This window comes from Equus asinus, chromosome 3 (assembly GCF_041296235.1).
Source record: "Equus asinus isolate D_3611 breed Donkey chromosome 3, EquAss-T2T_v2, whole genome shotgun sequence".
Taxonomy (NCBI): domain Eukaryota; kingdom Metazoa; phylum Chordata; class Mammalia; order Perissodactyla; family Equidae; genus Equus; species Equus asinus.
Window position 1 is genome coordinate 66,919,633 of NC_091792.1, and position 13,733 is coordinate 66,933,365.

The window sequence follows — 13,733 nt, forward strand, 5'->3', positions numbered from 1 at the left end:
GCGGAAATATTAAATTCTTTCCTTCTCAGGAAAGAAAATGAGATGGTTGAAAACAAAGTTAGGAGCTGAAGGTACAGGTTTCTGGTGCTGGCCTTGGGGCATTTTCAACAGTATATGCTACAAAAAGGGGTTTCTAAGCTGTGATAGACTCGGGGGCAAGCACTGGTAAATGAGATGATTTTAAGTGTAGACAGATGAGTATTTTTATAATAATGGCTATATATTTAGTAAGTATTTTAAAAATTCGACTAGCACATCATATAGATCTACCCTCTATTTGCACTTTGGATAAGAGCTCCCAGACTTTTCTTTGAGGAAATGCTGCTGCATCATTATTGTCAACCCTGGTGGGACTGACTTGGTGGGTCAGTCGAAGAGCGCCTTCCTTTGCTGACCAAGGTGAGAGGCAAGCACATGCTGTTTCTGAACTTCCAATGGAGTGAGACACAGTTTTGTGTTCAGTTAGCGCTGTGACTGCAGGAGGATCCTAGGCGTCCCAGCTGCTCTTCCCCAGCGCCTGCCTCTTGGGCTGATCCTTCTATCCCAAGAATTATCCTGTATCCTTCCAATATACTCTTATTTTTTAATTCTGCAAAACTAAAGTTTTTACTAATTAAAAATCCTGTTTCACCTTAGGTGTCAAGGATATTATCGCTTCCGAAAAAATTAATGTTTTAACATAAAACATGAGTTGTTTTAAAGAAAAATGTAAATAAATAATTGTACAAACAATATGCAGATATAGCAAAAATGGTGAGGACTGGCAAATGGCTAAAGGTTGGAAAAACATCATTACAAATCTTAACATTAGCAACGAGTTTCCTGGTTACATTTAGAAATTAAAATAGGAATATTTTGAAAAGCCACCAAAAAGAGCATCCAGGATTTTATTATTGGGATGATCCTATTGATAAAAATATGTGGACTTGGAACAAATAATATGTGAATAATTATTAATGGTCTTAAAGATCTAGAGCAGATACATTTTGAAAGGGATTTGTATTATATCCTTTGTCAAAATCTGGCTGGTATTTAAAGAATTTAAAAACACTTATTGCTTATATCAGAGAATCCTGTTTTTCTTTTTCTATGTGAAGTATTTTATTTATTTTTGACCTTATTTTCCCCAATGAGTAAAACACTGAAAGTCTAAGTCTCTGTCAACCAAATCAGGAATCAGTGCTGTAGGTAAGTGAGTGAGTGAGTGAGTGTGTGTGTGTGTAAACGAGAACCGTGCATCTGAGTCCGGATGTTTCTTGTTAGCACTGTTGGTGATTTCAGTCCCGCTTCTTCTGGACACATTGTTATAATCCATGAGGTCCTTTGAGTCCCAACTCCAAGGAGCAAGTTATGCCTCCTTTATTGTCCCTCTCACCTTGAGGTTCTCTGAGTCCTGGTGTGGGACTGAAACACCTAGAAATCGAAGACTTCTATCCCACCAATGTTACCTTTTCATTTGATGCTTTTATTCTAAAAATATAATTTTAAAATTTTGGGATGAATGTTGGGCTAAGTAAAGCTTTTGACACCTGAAAATCTTTTTGGCAAGTATGTTTTCCCAGGAATCACTCTCGGAAATAGTGAGAAGACTTGCAGGTCGCTTATAATCCCCCAAAGAATCTATTCAAGGGAAAGAAAGGGTGAGATAGTGGCGCTTTCACTTTGAAATGACATAACACCAAACAATCGACTATGTTTCCAATATGACCTTTATTGAGCAAGTACTGCTGTGACATTTAACATCAATCAACGAAAGGCTGCAAACTGTGCATGTCAACGAGGTTCTCCCATGAACGAAAGTCCATTTTAAATGCACCAGTGAGGTAAACATAATTATTCATATATAGCTTTCTTTCTTAAGGCTACGAGAGTTCTGTGTTTCATTTATTATTTTTGGCTCAGTTGGTTCTTTGCATAATACATCTCAAGACATCCCCCCGAGTGCCCCCCTTCCAACAGCTTAGGAAATTGGCCAATTCCCCCAGTACACACAATATCATGCATTTGAATGCCCCAAAGCCTGAGGAGGGAGCACTCCGAGTTTGCATGCAGTCCCCTCATATTGCACAAAGTAAAATACAATGTCTGGAGCCCCCATGGGAGAACCCGTTCTGTTTTGAAGCTGTCAATCACATGCATTTTGAAATTGTCATATGGCTTAACCTTTTGCAATGGACTCAAATATTAGTCACCCTGGGTGACTTCCTTTACTATGGCGTGTGAAGTGACCTTCTCTACCTTTTTAGTAGACACTAGTTTCTCCTCAAAGGTCTCTTCATGCTCTTCGACCTTTTGAGTGACGGTTACAGATTTAGTGATGTATTTGGTAGCACCATCTACCCCCTCACTGGTGATTTTTTCTATCTTTTTGGTCACCACCACTTTTTCCTCGCTTCTATCACCCCCCTTCTTTTCATCCACTGGGCTCACGTCTAGCCCATTGGTGACAACCCCTTTCTCCTCTTCTCCCCCACTGCCTTTTTCCTTAGTCTCCTGCTCTTCTTCCTTTCCTTCCACCTCCCCATTTATGGCTATGTCTTCCTTCTTGGATTCCTTTAAGGCTTCCTCCTCACGCCCTCCCTCTTCCACTTTCTCCTTCTCTTTCTCCTTCTCCTGCTGCTGTGGCTTTTCCTCCTCTTTGGCCTCTTTCTCCAAGCTCACCTTTGCGGATTTGGTGACCACCTCCTCCACGACTTCCTCCTTGACTGGGGATTCCGCCTTCTTCTTTTCTGGCACTTCTTTGGGCTTCTCCTCCTTTTTCTCTACCTTCTCTTCCTTGGGAGCTTCCTTTGCTTCTTCTTTCTTTTCTTCCACCACTTCCTCTTTCTGTTCACCTTTCCCGGCTCCAGCTTCTGCTTTTGGTTTCGCCTCTTCCACGGGCGATTTGGGCACTGGGGACTTGGCTTTCTCTGGCTTTTCCACTTTGGCTTCTGCCACGAGCTCCTCCTTGGGAGCCACTTCTTCACCCTTTTCCTCAGTTTTCTTTTCATCCTTAGCTTCAGCTTCCTCGACTTCACCTTCAGCCTCCGTTTCTCCTTCTTCCTGCTCGCCTTCCTCTTTCTCGCTGGAGCCTTCCTTCTCAGATCCTCCTTCTTCCGCTTGGTCTGATTTGGCGCCCTCCTCTTCTTCCTCCTCCTCTTCCTCTTGGCCTTCTTCTTCCTCCTTTTCTCCCTCTTCCTCTCCTTTAAGTTCAGGCGCAGCAGCTTTCTCGGGAGACTTTTTGGCAGCTACAACTTCTTCTGCTTCTTGTTCCTCTTCCTTTTCTTCTGCCTCTTCTCCCTTCTCTTCTTTCACGGAAACTGCCATTTCCTCTGCAATGGCTGTCAGGGCTTCTTCCATTTCTGATTTCTCATCTTCCACTTTGGTTTCTTCTATGATCTCCTCGACGAATTTGTGCTGGACCTTTAGCTTGGGAGCCTCTACCTTGGTTTTCTGAATCTTACTCGATATTGTGACTGAGGGCTGTCGGTGTGTATACAGCGGGCCAGTGATGCTTCCTGCAAATGTGCTAAATCTGGTCTCTTCACCCTCCAGAAGTTTCCTAAGGAGAGAAAGAAGACAAGACATAATTAAAATCTCATTGGGCCTTCTGAGCTTCGTTACCTTATGGGTAATGCAGTAGATACCTTTGACTAAATAGAGTCACAGAAATAAAAGATTCCGTCAAGCCAGTGGAATACGTGTTATCATTTCAGTGATATATTGTGTCACGTTCAGTGACAGAGACAGATTCTCATGGACCACCAGTCAGCCACCTGCAGTAACTCACCACACCCAATGTCCACCAGCCACACCCAGCCACCAAATCTCAGCTCTGCAGCGGTCCATTTGGTGCAACATGAATATGCTGAAAAGGTCCCTAGCAGCTAAAAACCCTCAGTGACCTTCTTGAGCATTTGGATTTTCAGGATATATACTAAATTTCTTTTAGCAAATATAATTTTCAAAAAATTTATAAAACTATTTAGCATATATCAGAATTTAGGCTATATCATAGCTAGGTGCTAATATGAGTGTATCAAGCTATAAATTGGGCTGCAATTTTAATCATAAAATGTCGATTTAATATAATTATTCAGCTTTCCTGAAAAGAGAGACAGCTCTGAGGGCAATTTATTCTTGTAATATTATAATAACCTTATTGGTAGTTAGAAAAACTGTTTAGCCAAGGATTTTCTCCTATGAACTTAATCAACAGCAAGGTGATATCAGTCAGTAGACCTATAAGCTCTTTTCTTCTCTCTCTCTCTGGCTGTGTATATCTAGATCCATAGACGTAAGTCTAAATAGCATAGAATACACATGTATGCATCTGTATCTCTTCTCAGCCAGATGATGGCAATAGAAAGCTGTAAGGGAGAAACAGAGAAATTGAATCTCCTGGAGTTTGTCCTTGACATTATAAAGTTGGAAAGCTGAAACCACTAGATGAAATATTAAAAACTAATATTCCGTTTTTCATCCAAACATGTGGAAAACCTTTTCTACTAAAATAAATTTAAGCATAAGCACCGAAATTAATCGATGCTCTCCCTCAAAACTTCATTGCAACTGTTTACTTTGAAAGCTGTATGAAAAGCGGTAAAACCACATTTACAATTCTCTAGAACAATTTCTTTTTAATTAGGAAAGAAAATCAGGCGCTGATTTAAGACTCCTGCAACCTGTCTGCTTTAACTTAAAAGAAGTGAGCGTTCTGCAGCGCAGCTAGCTTTTCGGCCACATCTGCAGCGAGCACCGAACCTGTACGCAGCGATCTCGATGTCCAGAGCCATCTTGACGTTGAGGAGATCCTGGTATTCTCGCAAGTGACGAGCCATTTCCCACTTTGTGCCCCGAAGCTCATTTTCCAACTGCTGGATGGTGTCCTGAAACAGACACAGTCACAGGCTCACCCTTCCAAACAGCAGCTTTTTTCGCAAACCACTTGCTACCCTCTCCCTCTTCCTCCCCTCCCCAGACTCCCTCCAGCTCTGCAAACCTCGAGGATACCCAGCCCCTCTCCTCTTAAAAAAAAAAACTAAGGAATTCTCAAATAAACAAATAATCAGGATCAATAAGACAGTAAGACACTTCCGGGGCACATCGCGCACTGAGACCAGTGGATGTAGAACACGTGTCAGCAGGAAACAAACATGCGCGGGGAAATCCCACGGCTGACCCGACTCTTCCCATCTGAACTTTGTGGGTCAAGGCCAATTTTGAGAATTCTTTCCATCACTGCCGGAAAAGTTTGAGAATACATGTCCTTCTGCACAAGCTATCCTGAAGTTGCTGCTTTATCAACTACGCGCATGTATACCTCCTACTTTAAACGTACAAGCGTGCAAAACAGAACTACCGAGGAAAACAAGCACATTTTGAAAAAGGTCAGGGCTCTCAGGAGCTCGGCATGGTGGGTGGGGGAGGGGTGTGGAAAGGCTGGGGAGGAGTGAGGCAGCTTTGCTCGTCTGACTCGGGGCGGCGTCGCGCGCGCGCGCGCACTGACCAGCGGCCGCCAGGGAGCGCGGCGGAGAGCGCGCCGGGACGCGTGCCTGAGCGTCGGGGGCGCGCGGCGCTGGCGCTGGCGCAGGCTGGCCGCGCAGCCGCGGTTCTTACCTGGTAGCTGCTGAGGTCGTGGTTGTGGCGCTCCTCGATGTCGCTGAGCTGCCGCTCCAGGGACTCCTTAGTGCCGCGCACTGACTCGAGCTCGATGCTCTTGGACTGCAGCTGGCGCCGGTACTCGGCGATCTCTTCCTTGGCGGAGCGGATGGCCTCCTTGTTTTGCTCGGCCGCTTCGGTGAGCTTGGCATAGCGGCACTTAAACCACTCTTCGGCCTGGTGCATATTCTGGTCGGAGTGGCACTCGAGCTGCGAGCGGATCTCCTTCAGCGCCGTCGAGATGTCTGTCTTCAGGTAGTCTTTGCGCTCCACTGTGATGTGTGACGCCTGGATCTGGGCCAGCAGGTCGGCCACCTCCTCCTCGTGATTGCTCCGCAGGAAGGCCACCTCATCCTGCAGCGACTGCACCTTCTTGTCCAGCTCCACCTTGACCAGCGACGCTTCCTCGATGTCTTTGCGCAGCGCACGGATGGCCGCCTCGGTGTCGTCGCGCAGCCGTGCCTCTTCCTCAAAGCGCTCCTTGAGCCGGTGGATGTCTTCCTCCAGGTGGTCCGAGTCTAGCTGTACCTGAGCCTTCTCGTGATTCACCAGCTCGAGTGTGGCGCGCAGCTCGCGGATCTCCTGGTCGTACGCGTCGCCCAGCTGGGCGTGCGAGGCCTGCTTCTGCCGCAGCGCCTGGATCTCCGCCTCGATCTCCTTGTTCTGCTGCTCCAGGTAGTGCACCTTCTCGATGTAGCCCGCGAAGCGGTCGTTCAGCCCCTGCAGCTGCTCCTTTTCGTTGGAACGGGAGAGCTTGTAGTCACCGCCTGGCCCGGAGCCGCCGTTGAGCAGGGACGAGGACTGGCTGAAGTCGAGGCTGCTCTCAGCGGAGCTGAGCATGGCCGAACTGTAGGCGAGGCGCGGGCCAAGCGCGCTGCGCTTGTAGGAGGAGGACACGGTGCTGGGTGAGCCGCGGGACCACGACTGAGAGCGGAAGCCGCTGGACGGGGTGCCACTAACGCGGCTGAAGCTCGAGCGGGTGTCGGTTACCCGCCGGTAGGCGGACGGGTTGCCCAGCGAGTCCAACGTGTAGCTCATCTTGGCGGCTTTGAGGCGTGTGGCTGTCACAGCGTTCTGCTGGCCTCTCCGCAGCCCATTTATAGCCGCGGCGGCTGGTCCCGGGCCAGGGCCCCGCCCCGTGGAGGCGGCGGCCGAGGAGGCGGGGATTGCGGGCACCGGGCCGGGAGGATGGGGTGGGGGGTGGGGGGTAAAGACAGCCTACAGTGATTCAGCGCCCGCTCCACGTGGGCCCACGCTGCATCGGACCCCGGACTTTGCAGCCCTGGCCCCGGCCCCTCCCCCAGCTCTCCTTTCGGTCCCAGACCACTTGTCGCCCCTCAAGTCCCCTCTATCCATTTCTCTTCATCTTCCGATTGCATTTACACCTTCGGTGCGAGTATTCACCCAACGCCCTTTCTTTGTTTAGTAGCTCTCCCGACCCCCTGGCCCTCTTGTCCTTTTTTTTTCTTTTTTTCTTTTTTTAGCCCTCTGAGCTCTTGTCCTCATGGCTTTCTCTTCTTTTGCTCTTTCTCCATTACTTTTTTCTTTACCCATCTTCTGTGAGTAATCACTTCCTCCTCTTTTTGGCATCTCTTCACCCTCCCTATTTAAGACTTTAGTCCCACTCACTCTGCCCTTCTCTCTGAGCCCCTTCCTCCCGACCTTTTTCTCCCGGCCTTTTCTTCTCCCTGCTCCCCTCCCCCTATATTCCTCCCTTCCCCCATCCTCATCTTCATCTCCCCTTGCCTCCCTCCCCTTCCCCCACTCCTTGTCTTAAAGCAGCCCGAGTTGAGCGCAGAGGAGTTGGGCCTAGAAGAAAAAACCAAAAAGACTTTGAGCAACGGTCGGCCTGAAGGCTTCGGGAAGGGTACAAAGAGGATGGGCCGGGGTAGTTATTTGTATTAAAAGTGGGATATGGCGCTACATTCTACTTAACGTTTGGGGGACGTCCGCAGCTTCCGCAGGGGCAGAAGGTAAGGCGCTTGTGCTTGCTATGGCGCCGGCAGCACCAAGGACAGCGCCCAGGCCGGCGAGCCGGGAGCGTCAGCTGCCCCCGGGCTTCTCACCCAGCATTGCCTGTCAGGTTGGCGGGGGTTTCCTTCCCCCTCTTGTCTCTGAGTAAATGCAGTTAAAGCCTGTTTGTAGTGACTCTCTTTGCAGGAGCCAAGCGGGAATCGCACGCTAAGATTTCTCTGCAATGCGGGGTTGGCACAATGGACAGATTGCAGATTTTGAAAACAACTAAAATTCATTGAAGTTAGGTAACAAATAATATACTTGTAGCTTAGTTTGAGTTTTCTAACATATGATGGGTGCAGGAAATCAAGACATACAGGACCTGAAATTTGAAGGTCAAATATTCCTTGAAAAGGGGAATTTGAAATCTGCTAAGATGAAAAGTCCAGGGAAAAATAGTTTATGATAAGTTTGAACACAAACAGTTGCCTTGTCATCTTTCTGTTCAGTACTCCCTGTATGCAGCTGCGATGATTGAAAAGCATGTAAATTAATTTAAAATTAATTTAAAAGTTGCCAACCAGATTCACTACAACCTTGAATAAAACCAGCTATTTTTTCCTCCATTTAAAATGTAATTTCCCCATTTGGATTTTAATGATTGATTTGGAATAGATTTTCCATATCTTTAAACATGTTTACTTAAACAAGGAATCTACACAGACTTCTTGCTGTCTGGTGCACTGCTAGCTGTTAAAATGTCCCTCTTTTTTGCATAGTGCGTTGGGGGAAATTCAGGGTAAAAAAGTTCAGAATACTGCGTGACAAAGTGAAGAGCAGAAAGCAGGACTAATGACCATGTTTTCTGGGGCCACAGGCACAGTGAATGCACGTGAAATGCTTGCTATGCTGAGAAGAAACCACTGCTTGTGAAAAGTAGAGACCCTAAACTTACATATTTTCACAGCATGCTTTCTCTAGTCCTTGTCTGATTAAATGACAAGGTCATATCAGTCAGTAAGTAATCAGAAAAGGCCTGGGTTTCTAGAGATTTTCATTCTTATAAGGTCTCTTGGCCCATTTGTGTTTTAAAATAGAAGGGGTTAAGTTAGGGAGTTACTTTTGGTTCGTTACTGTGCAACTGCAGCATTGCAGGCTGTGTTGGGGGAGGATGTTCTAGTTTGCTGAGTGATGGGTTGTCTCTCAGGCAAGGAGAGCCCCTGTCTCCAGCTGCTGGGAGAGACAGGTGATAGAGTGAGGGGACTGACTTGGGAATACTGTAAAAACAGGATTTTCTGGTTTCGGATGGATAAATGAAAGAAAAGAGAAAGAAAATTCTCTGCCCTTCTGTAAAGTCCTGCCAGTCTCCAGACTGGACTCGGCAAGACGTCCTCTGCTAGGACGGAATGCGAATTATGTAGTAATTATGCCTTAGTTACTTATTGCTTCCTGCTTTTGTTAAAAGATATAAAAGCTCTTGGCAGTTTCACCCTGCATACAACATTGAAAACACTTTCTGCAATGAGAGCGAATGGTTAATGGGCAGGCTGCCGCTGTTAGTTTTCTTCAGGGCTTTGAAAATGAGATGACTCTGCAGAGAGACATTTTCGAGGAAACACATGTCTAACTTCATAATTAACCTGTTTTGCCTCGTATCTAAACTAGCTCAGAAATTGTTAAGCTTCCAGCTGGTTACAGAAGGAGGAAAGCATTGCGTACAAACAAAATAACGGCCAATTACTCAGGCCAAATCTAATTAGTGCCTGTAGCTTAAATCTGTAACTTCAATGTCACATGAAGTATTGTTCGGTGTGGCTACAGCAGGATAACCCAGAGAATTACAACACTTGTCTTATTAAGGAAAAAAGGTTCCTATGACTTGAAAATGATTGATCTGGTTCCACATTTAGCAGAATGTTTTATTTTATATTAGAATTTTCACTTTAATCGCTCTTTCTGAAGGTGACTTGAAGGTTATGCTTGTCAGGGAATTTAGTATAAAAACTTTTAAAATAAGAGCTATGGCATTCATTTCTCTCTCTTTGTCTCATACTTTTGGAGAACATTTACCACACTAATATTTTTCATAGAAAGAAATGTAAGGTTTTGCATTTTTTACCCTAATGACATGACGGCTACGGACTCTTCTGAAAATGTTAACAAGAGAGAAAATAAGCATGAGGATTTATCTGAATTTACAACACTGTTGAGTTTGGCTATGATACTTTTATAATTTCTTCCAAATAGGGAAGTTACACATAGCATTTAGATGTAAGATATTTTTAATGAAATTCTCTCTGGATTGTTGTACCATAAGCTGCAGTGTGTTTTGAATCACTTCATGGGGGAATACAGAGCACGCATGTGTTCCTTCGGTGGGTAAAGTGCAAGATTAACTTTGTAGTTGAGATAGCGATTTCGAGGTCTTATCTAGTGATAATGGAGAAAATATCCTTTGCATAAGAGGTTTATTCACTGGGTCAAAAAATAAGGTTAGAAAGATAAGGAGTTGGGCATTTTCTTTCTTCTTTCCGTATTTCCTTACATTTTAAAGAACACTTTTTTGATGCACAAAGATGTAAGGAGGATGGGATGTGGGAACCAGGCAGCAAGAAAGATGCTCCGGATGGAAGACACTGCTGTCAAGTTGGTAGGCTGAATCTGTCTAAGATTAGATGATCTGTCCTTTCTCCCAACGTGCTGTCATGACTTGAACCTGATCCTTTTGCTTGGGATCTGATTCTAGAACTCATGATGAATGATTATTTATAAATTGTCCTTTGCTAATTATTTAAGAGGTTATTGTTGTAGAAAGCTAGGGACTAGTGCCCTGGACTGGGAACATAAAGAAAATGAAAACTGTAATACTTATTTCTACATGAGCCTTGGGAAGTCATACTTTGAAAGCAGCTTTGACTTTTGGTCTTTTTGATTTCGGATCTTGAAAGCAAAAAAAATATCTTCGGGGAGAAAGGCTGTTTCTTGTCAGGAAAATTGGGACGTACGTGTCCCTGTTGTCTTTAATCAAAACAAGTCCACCTGAACCACAGTGTCCTTTTTCTAACACTAAGCTCTGAAATGGTGTTTATTTCCCTTGCCAAATATTTCTGTTCATTGAATATTGCCTTCTATTTCTGCCAATGGCTTTTTATGAAAAGTTAATTGAAGTATTTAAAAAATTAAAAACGTTTCATATCCTTACATTGTTCCAAATATAAACTTAATCAGTTCTGTATCTGAAATGTTCATGTTTAATGAGGGAAAGATTTAGCTTCGGCTTTAACATAGCTTGCTGAGTTTTTGCTGTGTAATGCCGTCACCCCACCACTGGAAACAGTTCTGTGAAAGCCAGAGGAGGAGGACTTAGAATTTTCAAAAAGTATTTAAGATAGCCTTGCTAAAAGTGATTCTAAAAATAAAGTTCAGTAGATGCATAATAAAACAGTACTGCTGTATTCATTTTCAGCATGTTTTTAATTGGACACATTGGCTTTATCTGTTAAGTGGCAGAACTTGATGATATGCACTTGAATTTTTAAAACACTGCATTGCACATAACTTTGCACCAGTGCAGCCATGTAATATTTATAGCATATTTTATCCCAAGCTTACCAAAGTCTGACTTAAGAAGAAGCATAATTCTTTTATTAGAAACTCTTAGTTAAAATGAGCTTTGTAAAATTAGAGCAGATCAATGATCTATTATCTTTGGACCAAATTTCAGAAGAGAGCTAAACTCGGAAACATAAAACAGAGTCAGAAAGAAGCACCACCTAATTTAAACTCTCACTGCCCCACGACTGGGTTCTTTCTTGACAATCTCAGTGATTCTCAAAAATGGTATTCTTTCATAATCCTCATAAAATCGGCTCGTTAGCATGGCTATCTCTTTTCACTTAGGTTGCCAAGAACATCATATATTTTAGACATTTTGCTCACGTTTTTCATTAAAATTAGCATGTACTTAGTGTAGAAATTTATGAAATGCAGCTAAACAATAATTTAAGCATTTTCTTCTAGCTTTTTCTCTGTGATGTAAATATAAATGAAATCTTTCTGTTTATGTAATTCTCTGCCCTGCTTTGTAAAATAAATATATCTGAATATGTAATTTGCTATGTTAGAGGAAGGAAATCGGTACTGTATGCCAGGAGACCTGGGTTCTAGCCAAATATTTGACTTTCATTTTCCTCTTTAAAAAATTTTTTCAGGGCCCTTTAGATCAAGAATGATAAAATAAAAATAACAATTAAAATATGATAATAATGATAATGGGTCAGGAAAAGTCTAACTGTGTCTGAACATTAATTTCTGTCTCTCTGTCTTTCTTTCTGTTTGCCTCTCTCTCTGCTTGTTTATTGAGAGGAGTGTCATTGTGACGTTGAAGGCGGTGATGTGGCAGTCAGAAGTGGTGACCTGTAATCTGGCCTAGTGTAATCAATACTGTGTTCCTTTACACTTAAATGGTACCCTGAATCCCAAAGCCATCATCATCATCATCATCATCACCATCATCAGACTTTACATGTGAATAACGCTTTATATAAAAGAAGCAAAACAAAACAAAACTATGTTGTCTCATCTAGCATGACCAATAGGGGTAGACACTAGGGGTAGAACACAAATTATTGTTCCCATTTTACAGTTGGTGAAACTCGTTCAGAGATTTGTCTAAGGCCACACGTCTGGTAAGTCGTGGAGCCGTGAGCAGAACTCAGATCTTCTAATACTAGCGCTAACATTAAAAAAATTCCTTTACTGGGGCATCAAATCCAGTCTCCATCAGAAAGAAAAAATAAAATAAAAGCAGGCAGATATTAGTAATATCAATAACAATAACTGGTACTCGTTAACTGCTTAATGGGTGTCAAGAGTTTACTGGATTATCTCATTTAACTATCACAACTACCCTTTGAGGTGACACTATTATTATCCCCATTTTGTAGATAAAGCAATTGCATATGCAAGCACAGAGAGGTTAAGTACCACACACAGCTAGGAAATGGTGGAGTTGAGATATGAATCTAGGAATATCGGACTCTGGAGGGAGGAAGACCCTCACCCCATGTAATGCCACCTGGAAGGCTGTGCAGTCCATCTTCAAAACCTCATTTAAAAGCTAATTGTTTAACTGTTAGGTCATGTTAAAAACATCCAGGACATAATCTATGCATTCTTCTGCTGCCTTTTTTCTATTTATATAAAAATAAAACATTTTAATATTTCCTCAGGTGAACATTATTTCTTGGTTTGTAACTTTATTAAAGATGTTAAAAGTGAAAACTTTGAATTACTTGTCTTTGTTATTTTTTTATTCTAAATTAATTTTCTCTGTAGTTTGAAGGACGTCTAACTCATTCATTCTGGTCCGTGATTTGTAGATAACATCCCTAATCATTTATCTATTATTTTATCTAGTATCTATCATTCATTTTTACATGCACTTTTGGTTTAGTTTTTAGGAGATTTTAATCTGTACTACACATTAATTTATTGTCATATAATTCATTTACTGATATAGCTATATGTTTACATACACTTAAATTAAAAAAATCTTTTAATCGGTATGTATTCACAATTTTTTTGTAGATGTCAAACTCTTTAAACTAAATCTACTTTTGAGAGATCCAGTAATAGCCATTTGAATCTTGGCATAAGAAATAGTTTGGCCTGCAGTCTTCATCAGGGAAGGTTTACAATGAGACCACTGGCAAGGAAGCAGCTTTTAAAATCTATTAAAACAGTAAAGAGACAGCCATGAATAATTTTAAGTGAATCTCTTGATCATCTATTTTATATACTAAAATCAGGGTTATGTGACTGTATTTATACAGGTTGCCTGGAGACAAGTCAGCCTTAATCCATTTTTGTTATTTATGGGATGTAGTGCTCTGACTCACCCTTATTTTCATTTGTATAAATCTGCTTTGGCTTCTGCTTTGTCACATAGGGTCAAGGAAGAGAATTGTTTCTCATTTTTCCTGAACAAAACTTGACCTTGAAAAGAAATAACATGTATCCTGTATTAGTCACAGTAGCAATCGGGATTTGGATTACATAAAATTATTAGGAACTGAATGCCTAATGATCAAAGTTCTTTCTTAGGCACCGTGACTCATTTAATACAATTTGCTGTG

General features: G+C 42.8%; 1 protein-coding gene across 1 annotated transcript; it reads right to left on the minus strand.

Annotated features, from left to right (window-relative positions):
- Positions 1-1,691: 1,691 nt before the first annotated feature.
- On the minus strand, positions 1,692-6,838 carry NEFM (neurofilament medium chain). The gene is made up of 3 exons (XM_014833456.3): positions 5,599-6,838; positions 4,744-4,868; positions 1,692-3,541 (listed from the first exon to the last, which is right to left on the minus strand). The coding sequence occupies exons 1-3, from the start codon at positions 6,676-6,678 to the stop codon at positions 2,185-2,187; spliced, it is 2,562 nt and encodes an 853-aa protein (XP_014688942.1). The 5' UTR covers positions 6,679-6,838; the 3' UTR covers positions 1,692-2,184.
- Between the last annotated feature and the right edge of the window lie 6,895 nt (positions 6,839-13,733).

Bases quoted from the DNA above. Each gene is read 5' to 3' on its own strand.
- NEFM (XM_014833456.3), bottom strand. From the start codon at position 6,678: ATGAGCTACACGTTGGACTCGCTGGGCAACCCGTCCGCCTACCGGCGG. The intron at 4,869-5,598 runs GTAAGAACCGCG...TGTCTGTTTCAG, and splicing joins ACGACCTCAGCAGCTACCAG to GACACCATCCAGCAGTTGGA. The intron at 3,542-4,743 runs GTTCGGTGCTCG...TTCTCTCCTTAG, and splicing joins ATCGAGATCGCTGCGTACAG to GAAACTTCTGGAGGGTGAAG.